At 41.0% G+C, this 26,135-nt stretch overlaps 3 protein-coding genes across 4 annotated transcripts; 2 read left to right on the forward strand and 1 right to left on the reverse strand.

The window, feature by feature from the left end:
• Positions 1-1,268: 1,268 nt before the first annotated feature.
• On the reverse strand, positions 1,269-15,359 carry LOC113151112 (rasGAP-activating-like protein 1). Its single transcript, XM_026343952.1, has 21 exons — positions 15,138-15,359; positions 14,774-14,830; positions 13,202-13,315; positions 12,798-12,859; positions 11,431-11,560; positions 10,766-10,847; positions 10,471-10,611; positions 10,232-10,323; positions 9,524-9,641; positions 9,183-9,336; positions 7,665-7,729; positions 7,283-7,395; positions 6,507-6,699; positions 6,211-6,348; positions 5,214-5,358; positions 4,418-4,590; positions 3,511-3,648; positions 3,168-3,303; positions 2,648-2,768; positions 2,355-2,428; positions 1,269-2,239 (listed from the first exon to the last, which is right to left on the reverse strand). The coding sequence occupies exons 1-21, from the start codon at positions 15,200-15,202 to the stop codon at positions 2,091-2,093; spliced, it is 2,460 nt and encodes an 819-aa protein (XP_026199737.1). The 5' UTR covers positions 15,203-15,359; the 3' UTR covers positions 1,269-2,090.
• A 514-nt stretch (positions 15,360-15,873) lies between these two features.
• On the forward strand, positions 15,874-18,022 carry dgcr6 (DiGeorge syndrome critical region gene 6). 2 transcript variants are annotated; one of them, XM_026343955.1, is made up of 5 exons: positions 15,874-16,239; positions 16,362-16,522; positions 16,921-17,021; positions 17,104-17,244; positions 17,352-18,022. In XM_026343955.1, the coding sequence occupies exons 1-5, from the start codon at positions 16,136-16,138 to the stop codon at positions 17,427-17,429; spliced, it is 585 nt and encodes a 194-aa protein (XP_026199740.1). In that variant the 5' UTR covers positions 15,874-16,135; the 3' UTR covers positions 17,430-18,022. The 2 variants fall into 2 exon arrangements, with proteins under 2 accessions (XP_026199740.1, XP_026199741.1); XM_026343956.1 differs by having other exon boundaries at positions 17,104-17,175.
• An 840-nt stretch (positions 18,023-18,862) lies between these two features.
• slc7a4 (solute carrier family 7 member 4) lies at positions 18,863-25,304 on the forward strand. The gene is given in 6 exon segments (XM_026343954.1): positions 18,863-18,924; positions 19,838-20,895; positions 21,009-21,487; positions 21,489-21,716; positions 21,972-22,080; positions 23,163-25,304. Coding segments are annotated over 5 exon segments (2,016 nt in total). The 5' UTR covers positions 18,863-18,924; positions 19,838-19,913; the 3' UTR covers positions 23,381-25,304.
• The last annotated feature ends 831 nt before the right edge of the window (positions 25,305-26,135 follow it).

Consider the following 26,135-nt stretch of genomic DNA (forward strand, 5'->3'; position numbering starts at 1 on the left):
TCATTCTCATGTTTCTTTTCAAAAGAAGAGCCTTTGTTAAGGGAATATAACATTCACAATTCATTCACATAGTTTTCCAATTGAAAAGAGCTGCAAAACACAAAACACTTATGAAATAACTCAATGCATTAATGTAGTCTATTGATTATTTGTTGTTTGTGTGTACTACACTGTTACACCTGTGGTAGGAAGAATTCGACTCCCTACAGATGTACCAGAGTAAAATCTAAACCGTTCCAGAGGCAGGATGCTGAGGCTGTCTGAGGAATCAGATATGATCTCAATTACCCTCAGTGGATTTTCCATATAAGGGAAAGACACTGGTCAGCACTCGCTCTATGGGAAATGGCTTTTGAATATGTTGGTGTACAGTTTGTGTCTCACAGATATCTAAAGTTATCTGAGTACTTTAAAATTAAATAATTTCCATTTCTATAAAGAAATTTGACATCTGGAACAGATCCTGACACTCGTGAGCCAAATGCTGTGGCACTAAAATCTTAAAAAGTAAACTTATCTAAATGGGAGTTTCTCTTTCCTCCGTTATAGTGAAGATTGAGCCTGTACAGTGGCAAGAAAAAAAAACTTTCAGAATTTCTTGTTTTTTTGCACTAATTTGTCATAAAATGTGATCTGATTTTCATCTAAGTCAAGACAGTTAACAACTATAATGTGCCTAAAGGAATAACACAAAATAAAATTCTGATCTTTCATACCTTTATTGAGAATAACCATAAAAAACTCACAGTGCAAGTGGAAAAAGTATGTGAACAGTTAGGCAAACAATCTACAAATGAGACAGTTTGGGACTGTGGCTACTCTACCAAGAAGTGGGTGACCAGTCCAAATGACCCCAGAGTGACAGCCAAAGATTTGAAGGCATCATTGGAACTGGTTAACATCTGTGTTCATGAGTCTACAGTAGGTAAAACATTGAACTATCAGGGTGTCTATGGCAGGACACCACGAAGGAGTATTGGCAAAATGTTTCCTGGACAGATGAAACTATTTGGAAAGAACACGCAACACTACATCTGGCAAAAGGTCACCGCGTATCATCATGAAAACACCAACCAGTAATTAATTCCAAGGGTTCACATACTTTTTTCACCAGGCACCATGAGGTTTGTATGTTTGTTCTTAGTAAAGACATAAAAGATCAGATTTTCTTTTGTGTTATATATAATTATATTTGTTAACACTCTTTACTTAGATGAAGATCAGATACATTTTATGACAAACTAATGCAGAAAACCATGACACTCCAAAACGTTCACACGCTTTTCTTTCCACTGTATATGAATAGACATTCTACTTATACAAGGTAAATATTACCCATAAAACTTTAGGCATGGCTATATCAAGTGTTTTCAAATATGCAAATTTCATCAGAACCATATATTTAAGTTGACTGGCAGTGGCACCAAACAAAAGCACATTGTTTTGTATGAAGGGAGCAAAGCAACAATTAAAATTAGATTCACTTTGCTCACTGTACAGGCAGCGATATACTGTAGCATGTGCACCAGCATTTCATAAACTCATGGTATGACCTAAAATGTTAAATATCACTGCTACATTGCGGCCGTAGTGATAAATTCTCAATTAAATACAAAATGTTAATAAAAGCAATATCAAGACATTCAGGTACCGTAGATTACATTACAACAAGCTTTTTGCATAAAAATGTCTGACCAAGGTTCTGTACAGTATCTCAAAAATATAAAAGCTTCTTCTCACATTTCACAACAAGGGGATGCAGGCCATGCAACAGATTGTTTATCTACATAAAAAAATATCAAGTCATATCATGCTTCAATGTCCCTCGGCCCCAATTATGTTCATGTATCATAATCACTCCCCGGCGCTGTTGAAGTCGGTGGCACCCAGAGAATACAGAAAGACTGGTGTGGCAGAATTCCCTTTGCTCTTTGCAGCGGGGAATATAGTAAACGGCTGGAAGAGGTTGCAACCCGTAGCCGCTTCTTCTCCCTGACAATCGAAGGAGTGAATATCTGATGCTCACTCGTGTTGGTGCAGGATGCTGCCCTCCTCCACTCAGGTATTATGGATCCCACTCTATGTTGAGTCTAGGGATTCAGGATGACACCGGTGGCGTCCTCCTTTTCTCTGCGCTGGAAAGTGGCATGGGCCTGCTCCAGATCCTGTATCATCGCCAACAGCCGAGCGGCAACACTTTGACCTGGCTTCATTAGCTGAACATTGGATTCTGCACCATCTAGCAGACAGAAAGTGTACAGTGCTATTATTATGTTATTGATGATGACATCAGCAAAGAAATCTTTTGCTGTTGCAGAAAATGGATTATTTAGGATCAGTAGCTTGAGTCTCACCTGGGTGAATGTCAGAGTTGATTTCTTTATTACTGGATGTCTGACCAGCCTCTGGCATCTCCAAATATTTTTTCCTACAGTATAAACCAGTAACATTAATCACATATTTACTGACTGTTCTCTGGTGCTGCTTGGCCTTTCCACAGAGTTGCAGTTAAACATTTGATTGTAGCATCAAGCAGCAGCAGTAGAAGCAGCATAGTGAATTCCCATGTTGTAACATAGACCTCTAGTGTCCAGTAAGTGAACTACATGTAGACTGAAGCTGTTTATGGTCCGTTTTCTGCACTAACCTGAGTTTGTCTCTGCCCTGGAGAAGCTGCTTGTATATGGTCTGAGTCTCAACGTCGGGATCCAGGGGATCACTCCAGTCCCCCAGAGTCACAGCAGAGTGGGTTCTACTACAGCCTGTAACTGAGAACCAGCCTTATATTGAACAGTGGTGCTCTACATATGAGTACCACTGAGTAGCCCCAGTGGTAATCAAATCCTGTCTTTACCCAGGGTTTAACCTACAGGGAACAGGTCATATTAACAGTGACTAGTGACTGGACAATTCAACATGAAACAGGAAATTTAATCCGACACAGGTGTCAGGCGGCTGTTGCATTGAGGGTTTTAATGAAGGTCGTTAACCAGGAGTTAGGTAACAAACCGTAACGCTGTGAACTTGATGCAAGTCTGCATGTTAATAAACTATTGTTCATATTTGCTCACAAAGACTACAATAAAACAGGTTAAATAAATAAAAAGGTTACAGCACATCCTGAGTCCTTAAAGCTGATATAGTACAAGTAATAAGAGCAGGATTACCAGTACGGTCGGCCTGAAGGCAGCAGGTCCACTTGCCACTGCGATGAGCCCCTGGGTGGAAAGAGGGCAGCATGCGCTCATTGTAGATGCTGACTTTCCTGATCGCTGACAGCCACTGGTTCAGCTCATTCACATTCTGTTCCCAACACACAAAACACAACATAAAACACAATGAAAACAAAGCAGTAATGAAGTGAGTATTCACTCACATAACAATTAACAAAATGATGAATTGGGAAAATAATATTTTGCCTGTGCCAAATCTACAAAAACTACATTTCTGTGGCAAACTGATAAATGTCATCAGCTTCTTGTTGGCTAGTTGTTGTTAGTACTAATGCACCTTGCACTGGATGTACATGGTGTGCAGCTGTCCATCGTTGTGCTGGCTGATTATCTGCATTACATTCTGCTGCTGAAAGGCATTTTCATCCACCCTCTCCACGGCACACACACACTGAATAGGGATCGAGGAGCACACCTGCAACGATTCAGCCACAAACCACAACACCAATTAACACAAGTATGCATAGATGGGTACTGATGGATGATGCTGTTACCGGTTTAGACTCTGTTTAGGTTAAATACAGTGATATCTGATCACAGGTGAACAAAGGAGCAGTGTGCGATACTGAAATATTTTACACATCAGGCTGAAGGAACAGTGCGAGAAAAGGACTAAACAAAGATGAGATCAGAATGGCAGGGAGGACTACTTTAAAGTGTAAATCAGCCACTTCCAATGGGAGCTTGCCTCACTGAGACTGGAGTGCTCCAACATGGAGGAAAGGAGCCAGGACATTGTCTGCAATCTGATTTGCAATGTTAGCATGAATATCCACAGCCTTCAATTAACCCTCGCCTTTATTCCAGTCACACAAAGCAGAGACTGGCTCAAAGAGAGAGCTTTTTACTGGGATAGAGAGAGGCTGCTCCCCTCTCTGTCTCACTCTCTTTCTCAGTCTCCGGTTGATGAATGAGAGGTGATCATTATCACAAGGTTAGGCACCACATGGTAATATCACTAATGATGTTCTCACAAGGAAATCAACACAAATACATTAAAGCGAGTTGGGGATGTGTAAAATGTTTTTTATCAGCAGACGCCGGCTAATTCATCAGCAGAAGTCATATCAGTTTCTAAGAATGAAAACTCAACTTGGTTGCCAAAAAACCTAAACAGTAAAGTAGTTTACAGATTAACATGTGTTCATAGAAATAAAGCTGTAGCCTACTAGTTTCATACCAACCTGCCAGTCAGGGGTCTTGGCATAGGAGAGCGTCTCACTAGTCAACCTGAAGTAGCGTTTCTTAAAGGCAAAGCGGGATAGCAGTAGGGGCCCCTCTGTCTTGTATTTGAGGAGGTACCCCTCTTTAACCGTGACTGAGGGCATGAACACAGCCCTCTGAGGAACCTCGGACACTGCAAAAACAGGAAATGCAACGAAAAACTGCATTTGACATGTACACGTAACGGCATGTTCATCCATATAGACACAAGGTGGTGCTGTGACAATAAACAAACAGAATACACGCATGTTCAACTAGAGTACACGTCTTTACGTTGAGCACTTTGTTATTGATGGTGCCTCCATCGCCTTCCATCCCCACATGAGGGACAGCTTCAAAGAGACATGACAAGCGTCCCCTTCTGTCCAACAAATCCACCTGAAGAGCATTAAATGTCAAACTGGCCTTTAAGAGAAAAGAGGGGGTGTGATGTGCAGAAGGAGGCCGAAACATGATATGTCAAAGGGAGCAGCCTGACTGATACACGGCAGTAAGGAAGCAGCCAAGACATGTCAGATAACCAATGTGGCGTGCACAAGCACCTGCAGCTTCTCACTCCAGCTCCCCCGCCAGCTCGTTAACCGTGCCACCTCTTCTCTACGCTTCCAGCTAGTTATGAATATTTCACCGCGGAGCTAAAGTATTGCTTCACTTAATTTTGATATCAGCTGGGAGCTGCGAGCAGCTGGCATGCAGGACAGCATGACCTCTGAACTTGCCTTTCCAATACAAGTTTAGTGGTGTTATAAGCCTTACCAATGTCATGATCAATGTCGATCAGCTTGTCAAGGAAGTCTTTGACAGAGGCCACGCTACGAAGGATGATGGGATGAAGAGGCGCCATCCACTGCTCCTTTCCATGACCCAGCTGAAGACCCAAGTTCCCAACACTTTGTAATGCCTGGCGACCATAAAGACACATCATTCACATCCAAATCACATCTTCAGCAAGTCAAGTCTCCCGTAACTGACAGAACTCTGCGAGTGACTGCATATCTCAAAGTCGTGAGATCAAAAGGGTCCCTGAGGCCAAGCATGCTGTGAGGCCCTTTGTCCGGCCCACACCTGGCCTAGGGCGAGGAGGAAGTCCCTCTCTACACCGCTCTCTGATGCTCGGCTTTGAACCGCAGGTTGGTCGCAGCACACACAGAGGTAAAAATAGCCTGTTGCCTTTCTCTGTAGAGGGCCCATGGCAACAGCACTTCAGCACCGTGGACAGCAACCATAAAAGTCATACATGGGAAAAGCACAAGGCTTCACTTTTTCTAATATGTGACCCTGACACCTCTGTTTTTATTGATATAAAGGATGCATTTGTCAGTTATAATTGGAGGTCACCCTTCTTCAAAAGCATGGTGCATTTTTTAGTTACCTCCTTTTCTAATTTGATCTATTTCTAGATGAAACTGGATATTTGAGCAGATGTATACTTTAAAGTTTTATGGCACACTAATCGAACTGAAAACCACTGTATACCCAATACAGATGGTGACTCAAGGTGTATAAGCTCTTGTGTTCATTCTCTCTTTAAGTTTTCTTCCTGTACTCGCAGTCCAACCATTGTATGTTGTATTCCTGCTTTGTATATATTTTTTTAACCCCTGCAAAATTAAAATTCCTCCGTCTCGACAGACACCCAGTGCATCCACCTGTTTGCTGTTGTTGTTTTGCACGCAAGTGTGATGTCTGCGTGCGAATAAATAATTCATTGCAATGTCTGTGTACATGTCTGTGCTGTGAAACCTTGTGATACCTTGGCCAGTAGTAACAGTGTTCTGCTTGTACGTGTGTCAGCATGCTGGTCCCTCAGCTGGAACAGTTTAGGCGTGAGGATTGCAGGAGCGAAGAAACGGAGGAAGAAGAATCCACTAATGGCCAGATACTTCACATCCTGTAAAGAGAAAGTGAACAAATGAAGGACGGTCTCCTGAAGAATAACATCTGTAGCTGTACATAATGAAATGTAAAATGATTAAATCTGAAATTTACAAGAACTGTAAATATGTTATGCTTTTTTTTTTTTCTCACAGTTTCCTGCTCCAGACTGACCTCATTCTCAGGTTCGGCAAATTGCTCCTCTACTCTCTTGTGCAGCTGTTTGAAGGCCACTCTCATGACAGGAGGACACTGATCAACTGAGCCAACGATTGATTCAATGATGCTGGTTAAGTAGCTCTGCAGCATCTCCACACTGCTCTCCCGCACCTCTGCCTCTGACACTGCACCCTTAAATGAAATTCGTCTTCAGAGAGAAAATATGGTATACACGGTCAGACAAGGTACAGGTTAGTTTGTGTATAGATGTGTCTGAGTTATGTAAAAACCACTCAGTTAAACATACTAATCAAACCTATTCAGTATTACACCTGCCTGTTATGATAGAAATGATTACCACAGACACTGAGGCATGAATTGACAATGTCTGAAGAGATATACAGACAGGTAGCGAATCATGGAGATGGAAGATCGACTGCAGATGTACAGAGTGTAAGAGGCAGGATCTCCCTTCATGTCAGGGAAAGACATCTCAAGGGGATCATGGCAGTTGCCAAGCAACAGCCTTCCCCCTTTTTTACATTTCTTTTCCAAATGTTCTCACATTGATGTTGTCATCTCAGTCATGACATGTAAAGGACGTGGGCAGCCTCTTATGGCAGCCCTTCCATTGGACCATTTTAACACATAGGTTATGAACAACACACATGAACCTACAACTACATATACCCACTTTTCTTTTATGGCTTCAGATGAGCACACGCGACACAGATGAGAACTATTTTTAGGTCAGACCATAATCATGGTATTGTGCTTTAGGCCTGTTTTACCTTGTGCGGTTCAGGTCGATCTTGCATGGATCCAGCTCAATATACTTCTTCTCATCAAAGATGCGATTGATGATGGGCTTTAGCACCTCATGCAGATACAGCATGCCAACAGCCTGGCAGTAAAACAATACCATATGTTGAGGAGATGTCATTAGCGTCTATGCGACAGGGATCATTTTGAAATGTGCAAATATGAACAGAAAAAATAAAAAGTAGTATATACAGTACAATGCTACAATCTAGATAACAGAAACATAAAGAAAGATTGGCAAAGATAGACCAAAACACTAAGAATAGTTAACAGTCAAATCTTGCTTTCATTTACAGCAGATACAATAGAAACAGCTCCTGGTAAAAGAAAACAGTGCATACATTGACACACCTTCATGAACTGTTCCATAGATTTTGAGGCAAGTGAGTTGGAGCGGAATAAAGTGTTTGGATCAGCTATGAGAGCAAAACAGAAATGGGACTGATTAGGTTTACAGTAAATAATAACATGAATTAACTGAAAATACATCATATAACACAGCATTACACAATACACATTAAATCATAACAGGGATGCAACAGTTCAGAGAAATATACATATGATAAAGTTAGACAATAACATGTCTCCATGCAACATATATCACATATTAGTATGTATGTCTCTCTTTTTCTTTGAAGAGAAGAGAGATGATGTACCTATGTCTGAGGACAGAAAAAGACATCCCTGTATTAATATTGTAGCTTCACGTGGATGTATGAAAGCAAAATGTAAGCTTTCACAGAGCTCCTCATCAGGCACATAATTATGCTTGCAGAAAATCGCTGAGATTGAAACAATGCTTCATTAAATGTGCTGGGAGCTATTAATACAGTGTGTGGATCCTTCGTTTCTGCACTTACTTCAGTCTGGTCTGGTGCTGGCATATGCTGTGCATTTCTCATTATTTAGTTTGACATATGTATATCAGTAAAGAACTGGCCTGTTTTGGAAACAGCTCAGAGTCGCAACTGAGGGCAGATTGACCCTGCTGCAACTTATAATAATAATATTAAAATATCCACGGGCGTTGGACAGAGTTGCCAGGTGAAATATTTTGATTATAAATGATGAAGGCTTTGTTTTCTTTGCAGCCCATTGGGTGTACAAGACATTTTCTTTTCTTTGCCCCTGTAGCCAACTTTAATGTGTGGCTGCTCACGGCATCTATTCTTGATCAAGCACTTACCATTTGGATCATGTGGAGTTGCTATGGAAACTTAGGCACTATGCTTATTATCTCAAACTACACCAACAGAACCCAAAGACCAGAGCACAACTCTGTGTGAATTATCATGGGGATGTGGTGCGAAGGCAAAAACATGACTAATCCAGACCACAGACAAGCCATGAAAAGCCTGTTGGATGAGTAAATAATTGGCATTGCGGTGGTAAATATAGTGCTGGTAGGCTTTAACGGCCCACACACAGACCATGACTGCAGCATCCACAGACCTTGTCAGTTCAGAGTTAAATAGCAGCAGCTCTCAGAGGGTCTCTGGAGAGTGGAGTAATAGCAGCAAACTGACATGTCCACATGTATGACTAATACAAATACTGACTAATTGAGATAAACTTAGTATTACCTCAGCAGCATTACCTCAAATTACACATTGCCTTATAATGTATAGGCACTAATGGTGCAAGGAAGAAGTATTAATGTAACTTCTCTATCTCTACTTCTCTAAGTATGCTTATTTCAACAGACAACTTATATTTGTTACTAACAAACTACGAGTAGGCCATCTTAACTAAAAGCTAGAGTACATAAAATGAAAAACCTCTGCATATCCTAGATACGGTATTAATATGTCTCTGACAGACACTGATGTCACGTTTGTGATGTTTTAACATGTTATTCCATAATCGTACTGGTGTGGTTGACCTCCCGGGTGTTAAGGTAATCCAGGAAAGGCACCACCAGACCCTGACCCAGGTAGATCTTCACCAGGGTCATTGCCACATCCTGCCGGCTTTCAACTGTTGTCACCTCCTCCAGCATGGTCAGAGCACTGCTATCCTCCACCTGGTAAGAGTAGGACTCGGGTCATGGTCAAAGAATTTAGATGTCATTGAAAAACAAACAGGATGAATGTACCAGGTGCCGTCAACAGTCACTCGAAAACACTTCAAAGGGAAATGTTAGGACACACATGCACCAATTATCATATTTGTGAGCAAAGGAATATCAACAATGAGGTGGAGTTGCTGACCTCTGCAGGGGAAATGACTGACTCAACCAGAAGGTCAATGAGCGGCTGATAGTACACAGATGGCAGAATCCGATCCTCCACCAAACGCACCTTCAGACGCAGTGCCCCCAGTTTACCACTAGAAACAAAAAAAAGGACACAGATTTTCATGAGCAAGTCTCCACTAAATATACCTGGAAATCCTGGAAAATGAGGGAAAAGTATTTTCCACCAGACAATGATTTCTAAATTTAAATGATGAGCTCCTGGATTACTTAATTCTATGTTTGTGAGGACATTCATAGACGCTTCATTTTTGTGTAGAAGATTTTATGGAAGAATTTTTTTTTATCAATTTCAAACAAGTATTTCAAACTGTTCATACTCAGGAATGTGCACCCCTCAGCCTGCGTTGACCGTGAATGTGTCATTAATAATAATGTTGATTGATCAGATATTAACTTGATCACTAATTTAACTTTTTTTAATTCAGCTCACTCAAGTGCAAGTGTTCATTTTCAACACATGGAAGAGAGTATGGAAAGACCAACTACAACTTGGCACCACTTACAAAAAACAAAGACGGTGCTAGTTTCTCAATTTTGGTTTTCTTGTTTCCCAAAGCAAAATGCTGCCTTAGTAATACAAACACACAACAGCAACACATTGTACGAACACACACACACACACACACACACACACACACACACACACACACAAAATCCTCACCCAGCATCAACCTCATTGTTTCCCAAGGGTAACAAACGAAACCACCCCTGTACCAGAGGTGTCTTGTGCAAACAAGCAAAAGGGATTTCCACCTGTAGAAAGCAATAGCAAACAAAAACGCAACAACTGGGATCAATAATAACTTTTAATTAGAAAAGTAAGAAAAGTTAAAAATACAGTATCCAGTGATTAAAAGCTAGATTTTTTTAACCAGTTGCTGTGTTTTCAGCCATCCTCACCTTCCCTAGAAAGTCATTCTTGCCCACCATGTCCCAGTCCCAGACCTCCACAGTGACAGCGCCTTCTTCACTGAGCTCCTCTGGATCCAACTCCAGCTCCAGGGTCTCTTCCCAGTGAGGGAAACGGGTCTTCTTGATAATCTAAAATCAGTTTGAAAGTCCACAAAACGCTTGTCTCCTCAGTTGACTTGTTTAGGGTAATTTAGAATAAAATGACAGACGACCATGCATTACAGTGGAAGAACAGCGTCACTGAAACAAGTACACACTGCACATGCTCAGACATAGAGCTCACCGAGGTCTCTGCACTGTGGTTGTTGAAAATAACTCTTGCAAATGGATCAGAGGTACCAGAGATGTCTCTTGGGGCCAAGTCTCTGCATATATTACCAGACCAAAAGACAACAGAATCAGTATATTCAAATGCTCAGCAAACTCCCCGGTGCCTGTTCTGCAAATTATATTAGTTAATGAGGGGCCTCAAGGAAAAAGTGCCAAAACACTACTTTCCACTTGACCTTATTCTTTCAAACAATATTCACATTCACCGGTGCATTGTCAAGCACTGATTGACATGCTCATTAGTGCCCTGCCTGAGAGGGTGAGATTGTAGTCTGGGACACACAGATGGGCCGGCAAGGGGTGTGATAGTGACAGTATGACTCAGGAGGGGAGTGTGGAGGCCTGCAGGGTGATGGTGATAAGTTTTCAGTTCAGAAATAGTAACGACACTGCTAGATCTCAGTACTCATGTCACAATTGCAAGCCGATAATATAATAGTTTTATAACTTGCAACTTTAGTAAATGTACACATAATTATATAGTTTATGTACTCTTTAGGCCTGCTATTTAAATGTTTAGGCCGTCATTGTCCATTATTATCTCTAAATGAGTTCATTGTCCTCCCAGCCTCTCAGTAGTACAGGTTTGAGACTTACTTAAATACAGAGAAATGTTACCTGGCTTCAATAATTTGGCATCGCAGACTGATCTTCTCTGTATCTTTCAGTAGCTCCAGACTCAGATGGATCTCTCCCTGGACTTCTTCATCCGGGTCGACCCTCGTCAGGTTCATCCAGCTATCCAGCCCTGATCATATAACATACAGAGATAGTATTCACCAAAACAACTCTGCTGCTATGTCATCATAAGCATTAAAAATTAATACAGCAAATTCTGTAGTTTATTTCTTTTCTATTTTGATCATCAATTAATTGTCTTACTTTCTTTTGTCAAGCAGAAAAAGTCAAACTTTGCTCAGTTCCAGCTTCTTAGTCTTGAGGATTTAGATATTTTCTTTCTTCTGGTCTAAAGTAAACTGAATATTTTTTGGATTTGGAGCGATGGTGGATCAAAACAAGTTATTATTTCCTTATGTATAATCAGTTAACCAGTTAAGCAGTCTGACAGAGACAGTTACATAAGTGAGAGTGAGAATTTGAATTCTCTAAGTGAGACATTTTGAAAATGCATAGTAGCAAAACATTGTATTACTAGGTATAAGATGAGGTGAAGGCATACATGGTTCTCACCAGCTTGAACAACATTTGATATTATTTACATCTCAGGCAATTCAAACTGAATGTATTGTACTATTTTTCAGAAATATGAGCATAAGCAAGGGTACAGTATCAAGGGCAAACTGTGAGAAGATTCCAGCGAGGGAGTAACTGACTCAGTGTCATCATGTAGCAATGATTCACAGGAGTGAAGGCCATGCCAGGTGGCTTTCAAGAGGGAATCAGTATGCAGCCAACACACCCCGATAAACACTTTGAGCAATTTAGTAAAACTACATCATTGCACAACACCATATTTTAAATACCCTATGTCTGGGCAAGACAGCATAGAAGGTGCTAGAGCTGATGCTGAGGTAAACTAATTTCTTTCATGTGAAAGCATCTCTAAGAGAGCTAGATATTAAATGGTTTAAAGTGCATTTGCAATGCTTTGGTTGTTCTCTTCATTGTACAGCACTGTGGGCATCCACTCAAAGGGATTGTTTATAATGTACAATGAAAAGACACGTGCCAGAAGAGGCATCATAATCACAAATGCATCAGTTTAAATGTTGAATTCACTGCCTTGTGAGATACAATTGACACAACTGAAACTGATTCTCGTGAACGTGATAAATATGTGCAAATCAAATTAAATGTGTGAGGATCCATTAGGAAACATTCCCAGAGTCTCTATCTAAAAGAGGCAAAGCTCCTCAATCAGTCAGACCTTTGACTCTGTCATGAAAATCCATGTATGTCTAACCTTTGAGCTCTGGTCATCCATCCATCATGTTACAGACTGATATAAATTCGCTCCGTCATACCTTTAGCTTGAGATCCAATGGATTCTTTGCTAAGAGTAATCTTTCCAATGACGTCATCGTGGCTGCAGAAAAAGATAAAAGAAGAGATAGTCAGATACGTATGCTGTTGAAAAGGCTGTCAGTGTTGTTTGATCTCGTTGGAGTTGTATTAAGACAGACTACTAGTGGATTGGACCGGTGGTCATGAGAAGCAGACAGTCTGCTCGACCATGTGGTTGGTTTGTTTATTCAATGCCTGGATTATTTTTCCCCAAAAAACATTTAAACTGTACACAAGGTTTTAACTCAAATATATCACTTCATGACTTAAGGTTCGCAGGCACAATAAATCAACTGTCAAGCTCTGTCAGCGAAGACTGATGGCTAAATATGGAATTTTATTGAGCTTTGAATGTCACTGTTACCCAATAGTGTCTTCGTCCATGACATGAAAAGAGAGTGAGTGAAACCCCATTGGGAGATGCAGAGTGTACTCTTCACCCCAGAAAGGATTAAGGTTCTTCCACACTGTGGCAGTCCTGAAAGAGAGGTTTCACATGCTTGCTGACCAGACCTTATGGAGAAACATATCACAGAAATGTAAGCAACATTCAAAACTACAACAGTAAAGGCAGGCATCAGAAACCACTGGAAATATGGCCGCAGTATAAGCTTCACGTGAAAGAAAGTAAAAACATCATATGCTTTTCATGCAATATCCCCCAAAAAAAAGTTAGAGATCAGAACTCTCCAAGTGATCACAAGATTATTATTGATAGGAAAAAAACACATAGATTTTGTTTATCTAAATGTTTCAATTGTCTGGCACCCTATATACCTAAGTGCATATGCACACCTAATGATTGAGCTGAAACTAGCCCCCTTTCTCAAATCTGCATAAACCCTGGTGACATATACAGTGTCATGGACAGGCAGTGTTTTCTTTTAAGTGATCATGTGGATAAAGGGTGGAGAATCCCTGCTGTACACCACGTTAAAATCTCCTGTTGGACTGTTGGATTCGACAGTCTCTCTGGATATACTGTTCAGGAAGAATATAAATGAACCTGTTAAAGCTTATGGACAGAACATTTTATTAACAAATACTATACTTTTACTTATTACTTGTTATAATTAATATGAGAGTCTACCAGTGCCAGATTCTAACCATTATCTATTTTGGGACATTTTTCTGTGGCTGATGCATTAAGAGGTGCAAATGTTTTGAAAGACTACATGCACCAGGTGACTGTATAACTCCATATATTTTTCTGTTCCTTAACCACAATGCATGACAACAATCTACCAGCCAAATCATGCATGAACATCACACTTGACAAGTCAGTTGGCCAACACTACAAGTACAAGATAATTAGTGTGAGTGACTGCAGTGAATCATTGTGCCACTTTCCCTCATCATGCCAGATGGAACAATAGCCACTGAATTCATCCTGTGTTCTTGTTGCAGCCCACAACAAACATGTTTTCTAATGAAAGCTCTGTTGCTGTCAAAAAGCACCACAAAAAAATACCATAACCTATGTACAGTGCACTGCAGCTACTATTAGAGCTAAGCTTATCATATTTTATTTGAACACTTTGGATGAACTCATCAGCACTTTTACACCCATACTAAGAACACTTTGGAACTGGTATAATCTGCTCCCAGTAGTCTTCTCTCTAACACCTAGAAGTCGCTGCAATAATTGATGCAACCTCTCCATGGTTACCTGAGGGTGTTTTAAAGGCCAGACCAGTATCAGGTTCTCTGTGTTGGAGGGGGCTACAGTACAGGCACCACCACCCTGATCATATACAGTCCACCCTGATTTACATGTGCAAAGCACTAACACTAACCTATGGCAAGTATCTAAACTGTGATGAACGGTTTTCAAATCTAAGCAGTTCTCCAGCTATTTTTTTTAATTGAACAGTATACTTTTCATGAACATATGTCCTATTATGCATATCTTTATTGGTAATCAGAGACAACTCACCTGGCCACAACTTCATTGTCAACTTTCACAATGCAGTATGGATCACTGGTTCCGGAGCTAAAGATCAAAAAGACAAAACAAACACATACTGTACTGGCACAGGCAATATGTATGGTGTTCATCTTCATTTGATTATCCGTTGTCTCTACTTAAACATGCTGAGATAAATTTCACCTCTAATCACTTAAAGTAAATTAGAGAAGACAGCATGACAGAAATTGGCATTTAAAATAGGTTGAACTTTTTATTCATCTAATTAGTCGGTTAAAAAGCGAATAAGCACAGCGGCTGTGCAGCCTGTATATTCCTCAGGCTGACACACACAGAGAGCACAGAGAGACATGCCATTCAGGAAAATACTTACACGTCTTTGGCCGGGAGGTTCCTTCCCTCGACAATTCGAAAATAAAGAGATGTGTTTTTGGCCATTTTTAGTCGAGCGAGCTGCTAATCCAGTTTCTCCTATGTTCCCATACGCGCTCTTATAAATAGTGCTCGTCCCTCCGCAACTGAGTTGGCTTCATTTGATGGCACCTTCAGCGCGTGACAGCGCGCAGTCCGCCAGTAGCGCGCAACACAGGCGCGCATCCAGTACAGAGGGTCCAGCAGGTTAAACACATGCAGAATGAAATGCAACTGATTATATGATATGCAACTGATTTAACAACATGCAACTGATTTAACAACATGCAACAGATTTAATGACATGCAACTGATTTAACAACATGCAACTGATTTAACAACATGCAACAGATTGAGTGACATGCAACTGGACCACAGTGAACATTAAACTGGACAGTTCGCTGCTTTTAGACGAGCAATTTATAAGAATCATTGAATAAATTCCGTTCACACCAGCAATAGAGATCTTTTTAATATTGCTTATGACATCGTTCACAATATGTTTATAATGTGTGTTAATTGCCTTTTTATTATGAAGGCTACCCTACTAACTTAAAATACTGGTGAGTGAGTGGTGGCCATACCTGATCAGTAGCCTGTGTGGAGGAGGAGCGTTTCTTCTTTGATAAAGTGCGCCGCCTGGCGAACATATCGAGTTACTGTCGGCTTAATTTCAGACAGGCATCTTCACAGTCAACAACGTGGGGTCCTCTTTGGAGTGAATGGAAGCTAGCTAGCTAGCTAGCAAACAAATAACTCGGCTAAAAACATTAGCTCATGGTCCTCTTTTAAAATAGTTTTTTGAAACTTTACCCGGGTTTAGTTCACTGACGAACATCATTGGACGCAGACAGGTCTTTGTTAGATAACACATTATTATGTTTATTTTTGTTTCTGTACTATAATAAGTTAGAACAACCTGTGTGTACCAGCGTCTTATTGCTCATTGTCCCAGCTGAGATGGAGAGTTATCCTGGCGTCATCGGCGGCGACTCCACAAAGCAGCAAGAAAGACATTACTACCTGTTATCTGAACTGCAAACCTTAGTGAAAGATTTACCAAGGTAATGTTGCCTTCAGGCAGGTGATTTCAGAGAATTGTTTATATCAGTAAAGGTGTATTTCTTGGTTGAATGGTCACTAATAGATTATTAATCGTTTTCATTTTGTTTTTCTTGTTGGATAGCTCCTTCCAGCAACGCCTCTCCTACAACATGCTGAGTGATCTGGCTCTAGCACTCATAGATGGGACAGTCTATGAGATTGTGCAAGGACTGTTGGACATTCAGCATCTGACAGAGAAAAATCTGTACAACCAGAGGCAAAAGCTGCACTGTGAACACCAAGGTCAGTGCACCGCTTAACATAATACGTGCAGTGACTAATGGGGCCTGTTTCCAGAACCAAAAAGATACCGGTTACCTGGCGAACTGCTGAGTAAAACCAGGGTTTCCAAGTTGTCCACTGACCATAGGGTCAGTGTCCTAGGACAAGACAGTTATCCCAAGTTACCCCAACGCCAGAATAAATAGCAGCTTTATAAATAAATAAGCTATATAAATAAAATTGAATTTAATTCAATACATCATCATCTGTGTGGTCTGACATTCCCGAAAGGGAACAATAAACTAGTTAAAGTTAAAAATCAAGAACTATTCAAATACCGTGCTTCTTGAAACAGGCTTTTAGTGTGAGGTAAAGTCTTAATATGTTAATGCTTCACTGATTATTCCTGTAATGTGTAGCACTCAAACAGGACCTTGCAAAAAAGCACAAGGATGCTTTGCAGTCATGCAAGTCTCACAACCTTGTACTTCTCAAATCTAATCAACAAGGAGAACTGGAGGTAAGATTTTGAAATCCCAATATCTGTGATTGCTTAAAGAGTCAGATGTTTTTAGCTTAACCTAAAGTTTGTTTGTTTTCAGGCTCTTGAAATTCGTGTGCGAGAGGAACAAAGGATGATGGATAAGAAGATTGTAGCAGAAATGGATCAAAAGGTGATAGACCAGCAGAACACCCTGGAAAAGGCGGGAGTCCCTGGGTTTTATATCACCACTAATCCTCAGGTTGTTAATGTCTCGGGTTAAAATGTACAATATAAAACACAAAGTGCACAGAGAAAGGTCCAGCAGATGGCAATGTATGTCCTCACTTACTGCTCTTTGTGTTTCAGGAGCTCATGATGCAGATGAACCTACTTGAACTGATCCTCAAGCTTCAGCAGAAGGAGTCCCAATCTGGAATACAATGAGAAAGATGACAAAGATCCAATATATTTCAAAAGAAACAAAACATCATGTTGCATAGATGGTGTATGCTCACATTCTAGTAATTGAGCTTCACAAGTGTCTGTGATGGTCAACATGTAACGCTGCTGTCTCTAAAAACAAACGCAGAGATATGTTAGACTTGTTCTGTGTCACCATCGTAAGTGAGTGGAGGAATCCTGCTCCTCAAGTATTCCAGAAAGACAGGATGAGGACAGGATCAGGCTCTGACAAGCTTGTATAGCACCTAAATGTCATATCACATGTTGTGAAATTAGGAGATCTTGTAAACGTTCGAGGACACAAAGAAGTGAACAAAGGTGGCTGTGAATGGAAATCCTGTGATCTGCCTGCAGTGGTATTGTCTCTTTATAAGTGCCTCTCGATGCCTTCAGAGCAGTCAGCAACATTTGAGCTGAAAGGAAAGTTTTATTGTCCTAATTATGTGCTGACCTCAAAAAAAAACTTTTCTCACATGTTTGCATTCTTTTGGAAACTTGTGTGTAAAAACAAAAATAGGAAGAAAGTGTAAAACTGTCAGTTCAAGTGTGCTGGCTTTGTTTCGAACATGCTTTATTAAAACAGTGTTATGATTTCTTTTCTCACATTTTGGCATTGTTGCTACTTTATTGATTGTAATTGATTTAGTTTGTTTTACTTGCGTTGATACAAGAGTTACATATTAGATTATGATGTAACCCAGGCCATTACATAGAATTTTTTCATAATCTTTGGGATAGTTGGGTTATTTTCCATATTTAAGGACTTTGTGTTTGTGAGTAACAGAATTAACTATATACACATGTTTCAGTGCAGTCAGTTCATCTTCGTAGTGCAAGTTTTTTACTTTTTTTTTCTCTGCCACTGTTCATCACTTTTTTAAGATGAAATTATAATTTGCAGCTATTTGTGGGTAGTTTCTATGTATACCAAATGTGAACCAAATCAAACAGCTAAGCCACAATTTGAAGTAGTCCGCCAACATCAGGCCTATTAGATCTTAAACAGACTTGATCATGTTTATTTCATCCCCCCCTGTCTGCATTTCCTCTCCACATGTACTTTATGGTGTTTTGGACATCATACTGCAGTGATCTAGACTACTGCTACTACTACCTCTCTGTCATATCAAACGCATCTTTTACTAATTGTAAGGGTTTTATGATCACCTATAAACACTGCATGACCCGACACATTAAAATGATTTATGATATTTTAGTTCTCCACTTTGGAGACATGGATGTGATCATCCATCCCTATCTCCCCCATGAAGCCTGGGTCCGGGGGCTCGTCCTGAGACCACAGCCTGTGGTCCCCCTCTTTCTGTCAGACTGCTGGGTGGCTGTGAGGAGGCAGAGGAGCAGGAGTGGAGGTGACTGTGCCTTTAAGGAGCAGTCAGCCGCTGTCGCTGCACCTTCTGCTCCATCACACGGTAAAAACCGGCGAGAGAGAGAGACGGCGAACAACAACGTTAAACAGGTCATTGTTTTTCTATTGCATTTGCTGGCATTTCTGCTTTTGTGGTAACATACGGTGTCCTGTTAAATCCCACCTGCTCCCCGTAAAAACAGTGCGATGTCGCTCTGTGACGTTACATCCAGCAGGCAGAGAGTCTGACGATCCCGTCTCTGCGTCCGTTTCCATTTTGTTATACATTTTTAATCATTTAAAACGACGACGATTAGTCCATTATTTGCACAGTACAGTGTGTTGGTGTCTGGTAAGATAAAGACGTATTATATATTAGTAGTGTAGTTCGTATGTTCCTATTGCTAGAGGGGAATAAAGCGTTACGTAATGATAGGAAGCATCCTGTTGTCGCCATATGCATGAGGAGAGCAGGAGTCAGATGTTGCACCGCCCGATCCGAGAGGATGACAGCTGGCATCCATGTATAATAAAGCCAAAGGTACTGTTAGTAGTCAAACATATTTAAAAAATCATCCATATCCTGTTTAAGATTTTATTTCCACATCAGCGACGTCTTTCAGATGACGTGGACCGTCCTGCGTGTTCAGCAGCATTAAAGGCCTCTTTAGATAAGACACTTACAGTGGGAAATGTAGATGGACAACATCAACAAAATGGGTGTATTGACTCGTGGGATTGATAGATTTTGCGTGACTTACTGCAAGAAAATATGCTTTTTTTTTTCTTACAAAGAAAAAAGTTACTACTAGTGTTAATATTACAATAAGAAATGCAAGAAGTCAGAAGAGTGGGTTTGCTTCACATAGACCTACAGTGTCCATCATCACACTGTTTTTAACCAAACACACGTCCCGCTCCTTCAGACTGTAAACAGCTGGAGACCCACCATACTGGCTTTTCCCGTTTCCTGGATGTATACCTTTGTCAGTGTTTGTCAAGTTCTTTGTGGTCTGTGTTGCAGGTGAGCTGCAGAAACAGGTCATGGATCCAGTGTAATTTAACAGCACCACCCAGCGGGCCTGTCTAACTCTGTAACAATGGCATCGTGTCAGGGAGGATGTGCACCAGCGGTGCGCCTTTGTCAAAAACTGAACCGACTCAAGACGCTGGACGATGACATGATGGCCACGTCGCTGAAACGCTGCCTCTCCACCTTGGACCTGACCCTGATGGGTGTTGGTGGCATGGTGGGCTCTGGGCTTTATGTTCTGACAGGAACAGTGGCTAAAGACATGGTTGGGCCTGCTGTCATCATATCCTTCCTTTTTGCAGGTTTCGCTTCTTTACTGGCTGCCTTTTGTTACGCAGAGTTTGGAGCACGCATTCCCAAAACAGGCTCTGCCTACATGTTCACCTACGTCTCTGTGGGAGAGGTCTGGGCTTTTCTCATCGGATGGAATGTGATTCTGGAGAACATGATTGGTGGTGCAGCTGTGGCACGCGCCTGGAGTGGCTATCTGGACTCTATTTTTAATCACGCTATTCAGAACTTCACTGAGACCCATATTATGCAGTGGAACGTGCCCTTTCTTGCCCATTACCCTGACCTGCTTGCAGCAGGGATTCTAGTAGTTGCCTCGTTCTTCATTTCCTTTGGAGTTCAAGTGTCATCTTACCTCAACCATATCTTCTCCACCATTAGTATGGGTGTCATCGTTTTCATCCTGGTCTTTGGCTTTGTGCTGGCTGAACCAGCCAATTGGAGCCAGAAAGAAGGAGGCTTTGCGCCTTTTGGACTGTCTGGAATACTAGCAGGCTCGGCCACATGCTTCTATGCCTTTGTGGGCTTTGATGTGATTGCATCCTCAAGCGAGGAGGCAAAGAACCCTCAGAAAGCTATTCCCATTGCCACTGCGATCTCTCTCGGACTGGCTGCAACAGCTTATATCCTGGTCTCCACGGTGCTCACACTAATGGTACCCTGGCATACGTTGGACCCCAACTCAGCTCTGGCAGATGCTTTCTTCCGCCGTGGCTACAGTTGGGCTGGAGTTGTTGTGGCAATAGGTTCCATCTGTGGTGAGTGTCGGCCTTTAATTGATTAGTGCAATATGTCTTTAATGCGGCCTGGCCTGAACAGTGGTATATTTTTGCCTTAAGTTCTGATAATTGCTCTTTGTTCCCATTTCTAGCTATGAACACTGTGCTGCTCTGTAATCTCTTCTCCCTCCCTCGGATTGTGTATGCCATGGCAGAGGATGGTTTGTTCTTCTCCATTTTCGCACGTGTTAATCCTGTCACCAAAGTTCCTGTCAATGCTATTCTGGTGTTTGGAATCCTTATGGCCACCATGGCTCTCATCTTTGACCTGGAAGCCTTGGTTCAGTTCTTGTCCATCGGCACCCTCCTGGCGTACACCTTCGTCGCAGCGAGTGTTATCGTGCTGCGTTTCCAGCCTGACAAAAACAGCTCCAAAGAAGCCGCTTCCACGTCTCCTAACCCCAATGCCGAGCCTTCCCCTGCCCCCTCAGAGTCTCAGACCATAACAGAGGATAGTGGAGAGCTGAAGCAGTACGAATCCTTCTCTGATAAACTCCAGCTAGTTGAGAGGCAAAAAACAAGAGAGCGACGTGGCGTGGGGCAGCTGAGGGCCTGCTGGGAACCATACCTGGGCAGGACTGCTGGGTGACTGTGAGCCAGGCGAGGTGGTGGCCTTCTGTGTGCTGATCCTGATAGTGAGCTCAGTATCGCTCTGTGCTGTGCTAGAATTTGGAAATAAACAGCTACATCTGCCTGTCTGGAGCTTCACAATGCTGCTGGTGATTTTTAGTTTGGCTTTTGTGCTCAGCCTAGCACTCATCTGGGTTCATGAGCCACAAACCGACAGAAAAACATTCCAGGTGAGATCCTTCATGAATGTTTTTAACTTTTATCAACTTCACCTTTTACACGGTGATTGGATACTGTTGACGTTCACTTGTGGTTTTGTGGCCAAGTTAATTGATGTTTATTCTTCACAACTTATTTTATTGTACTGACAGCAACATAGACCTGGAACATGAGCAGCTAAAACATTCATCTAAATTAAATGGAAAGATTTATTTATTTCTTTAGGCCAATCACATGATTGAATGAACATTTTTTTTATTGTATAGGTACCTCTGGTTCCATTGACCCCAGGTGCCAGTATCCTCATTAATGTATTCCTCATGATGAAGCTAAGCCCCCTGACCTGGATTCGATTCACTGTGTGGATCGCTGTAGGTAAGAAGGCATCAGACTTTAAGCAGGAGTACGTCTCAGTTTTCTGTAGTTTCTCAACAGTTATGTTTTTCCCAGCATGTAAAGGCTAATGTTGCCTCAGTAAGGAGTTCAATAAATAGCTGAACTAGAGATATGTTTAGTGAAAAAAATGAATGAATAAATGTAAGAGATGGTGAGATTGTTAATGCTCCGTAAGTGATGGGAAAACACTGGGGACACATGATTAGCTTAAGGATTCTCTGAACCAGTAAACCATTTAAACACAGCTGTCAGACTGCAGCAAGTTAATAAGATGCACACTCATGGACTATTACACTTGACAGACTAGAAGTTCTCTCCCAGGAACCATTTCCCTAGAGAAAGAAAATGCCACTTGAATCCTACAATGACCATCGAAGGAGAAAAGCATGGGATCCAAACTGAGCCGCGTAGTAATGCAATAGAAAAGAGCAACAAAGGGAATGATGTTGTCATTCCATGTGTTGTCAGAGTATCTGAAAAGCTCAGAAAGATCATGAACAAAAACCGCAGTCCTGTACAATTCAAACCCATCCTAACACAATACACATAGACATAAGCAGTGTAGTGTATGCAGTTCAATGCAGCAAAGAATACAGAGACTTGTGCAAAGAAGAATATAACAATTAGTTCACTAACACATCTCATGCAACATGGGAGAGGTCAAGAATCTGCAGTCCATCTACACAAGAAGGGCAAACAACAATCCTTCAAAGAGGTAATGTACTTATTCTGGTCAGAGGAAAGTGATGATTTGAAAGAGGAATAAAGAAAGTCATCTGTATCAGCCTGTACAGCCTAAAGTGTAACAGCCATCACTAAACACTACATATCAGCTGCTTACAGTTCAGTCCTGACATCAGGAAGTGTAACAGCTGCTCACACCTGACAGCATGTTAAAAACTATTAATACAATAACATAGTATGACAGATCGACTATGCCATTCCCTAACCTGTGACTTACACAAAACAAACCTTTTCTCACTACTTACTTATGTAGCGTGCACAAACTTTAACTTTGAGTCTTTACACTACGCAAGTGTTCATGCTCTCCCTTTTCTCAGGTCTCTTTGTGTACTTTGGCTATGGGATCTGGCACAGTAAGGAGGGCATGCGAGAGCTGCAGCCTAAGGACATGGCTGCCCGGTACGTGGTGCTACCCAGCGGCAGCCTGGTAGAAACAGTGCAGCCTGTCCAGCCCGACGGTCAAGTGGACACCTCAGGGCACCACATCAGTGCCTCCACTGCTTCACCGGCTGAGGAGTACGCAGGAAAGAGATGATGTGTGGTCGAACATAGTGATCATTACTTCTGCCTGGTACTATGTGTCTCCCACTCATACACAGAATTAGTACTAGTGTACTCTCTGTATCTCACTCCCTTTAGTGTGTGAATGGCCTGGCATAATGTGTAGTCATTGCTCTGCAAACGTAAGAACACCACTGGTTGGGATGCACGCTCTCTGTCTTGTTGTAATACACATTTGTATATCTTGTAATTCTCTAATGTACAGTAGAGAGCTTTATTACTGTCCTGTAAACTCCTAAAATCAAAGTTGTGTTATATCCTTTAAGACCAGCTCTATCCTTGCAACCTCGCCCGTTTGATAGAATCTGTCCAGTTATATATGGTGCTTTCTTTGTGACACACCGATCTTTAAGTTATGCGCACTCAATGGATGATTTTTTTTTTTACTCTTTTAATACATGGAAAATCAACATTCACTACAAATTACATATTGTGTTGTTAAGTAAACATTCATTATGTTTTTCTGTTAGTTAAGCAAAGGAATGCACAAACTATTGTCAGTTTACATTTTACATCAAATTTCTTCCCAAAGCCTCAGGAGAAACTCTGTTAAGGTGGACCATACTAGTCATTCAAATAGACCACCCTGCCTACAGTGGCTTCTGACAAATTATTTAATCTAATATGTTAAACTATGTATTTATTTTACTGTTATGATTGTTTGTGTTGTTGCATTTACATAGATCTTATTAGTTGTATTTTTTATTTTGTTTGTTTCTTTCTCCTGCCGGTGTAATTTTTGTGTCTCCGTGTCTTATGAAGAAGCCCTCTTTCTCATTGACATATATTAGTGTCCATGAGTTGTTCACCTTTTAATTGGCTGTCCAACACTTCAGTGCTTCACTTAATCTCCTAAATCTCGTCCCATGACCCTGTTCACTTGCACTTCTGTGGGTTTTTCACTCGGACCTTTTAACAGCAGATCTTTCCCCTCTCTCCCTGTTGGCATGAGATTATAAGAAGTCAAAGCACATAGATTATTGTATTGTAATATGACTAATTTCCAGAATAACCTGAAAGAGAATTAGATTATTGAATATTTCAGTCAAGCACAAACAAATTTGATGGCGGTTGAAAATGTCTTTACAACACACAGGGTAGCATACTGGCAGGCAGACATTGGCGATGTTAAACCTGGGATGGGCCTCTGTAATCCCAGCAGATTTGCAGTCGTCCCTGTCGCCAGTCTGCAGCTTGACCTACATTTGAGAAAGACACGTGTGAGACTACTCTCACATTATACTGATAACATTCCCATAGTGTACGCAGTGTCAATAAATGTTGACAGCCTTTTTTTAAAATCTCTAATATAAATCTTTATCGTTTCTCTATATATTCAGTTCAATTTGTGTTTGCATGTGTTAAATAAGAAACCAAATGGCCTTAAACACATTGTAATCAACACAGACTGATTTCCAAAGCCAAAGGAGTCCGTCTGAATGGTTTGATTGTTTAATTTATTCGTATGTCAGTGAACAACTCTTATACAGGATTTCATGCTTTCTAATTGTTAAACCAAAACACAAACATGGAGGAGAATGTACAGTTGGAGGCACTTGGCAAAGATATAGAAAAGGACCTAGATTCAAGACAGTTTTGTACAACTTTGCACACTGTTTGAAGATTATTGTCTGGTTATTGTGTCACAGTTCTGCTTTTGATGTCCGCGCCAGTGACAAATTCTACTACTGTGGTGCTTTTCTAAGCTGAACGTTCTCTCACCTATTTTCAGTCTTTTTTTTGTGTGTGTGCCAGGAAGCACAGTTAGAAATGACCCAGTTTTTTCTTACTTCTGATCAGTATGATACTCTGTACTTGCACATTAAGGTCTTTCTGTTATAGTCTATGTCTGTATAAAATGCAAAGACTATGTTATAAATACAAATAAATGTTTTGGAGCAGCATTTACAAAAATCTAAAATGTGGAATCTGAGTTTTATCTGTCAAATCCAAATATGCATGAATTTTTGAATTATTTTGTATATTAAGTATGTTTTTGAATTATAGTCAAAATTGTACACGATACTTGTGATTTAAGTTTTCAGATCACCTAAGACACAGCAATTCTCTCTTCATCACACAGCTTCATTAAGAATAGACATCATCTCATACCCAGTCTTATCTATTACATTATAAAGAATGCACTGCAACTGCAGCTGATTAGTATAAGTAAATGCTGTAGTTAATATGAATTGAATGCCCCGTTAAACATATCGCTTTTCATTTGGCATCTATGGCACTGAGTGAAAGAGCTCAAGACTAACTTCAATTATATGGTTGATGACACAATGATGAACAAACTACCATAACCCCATAGAGACAGCTCTGACACAAGTTTCATCGGCTTCCCTGTTTGACTCACATTACAGCCCTGAGCTCGTACCATCTTAAATTACCACTGCAAACCAAGCTCTATGATATGCAGTGTAAACACAAAAACAACACATCAAAGGCATAACTAGGTGTGGTCCTGATCTCAGTGCACTAATGCGTTATAAGGACTTATCTTGAAGGCAGTGAAATAAAGGTCTGTAGAGATTCAGCTGAGCATGAATCCTGTGCATCCTGCAAGCACTTGTGTATCCATGGAAACTGTCACTCCTGGCCTTTGTCAGACAGCACTGCTATCACCTATCAACACATCTGCTTCTACATCATTGTTTATGAAACATCATCATGGGTTGTCTTATTCAGTGAGGTCTTTCCATTCAGATGCTGTACATCCAGGT

Source organism: Anabas testudineus, chromosome 9, assembly GCF_900324465.2.
Source record: "Anabas testudineus chromosome 9, fAnaTes1.2, whole genome shotgun sequence".
NCBI lineage: Eukaryota > Metazoa > Chordata > Actinopteri > Anabantiformes > Anabantidae > Anabas > Anabas testudineus.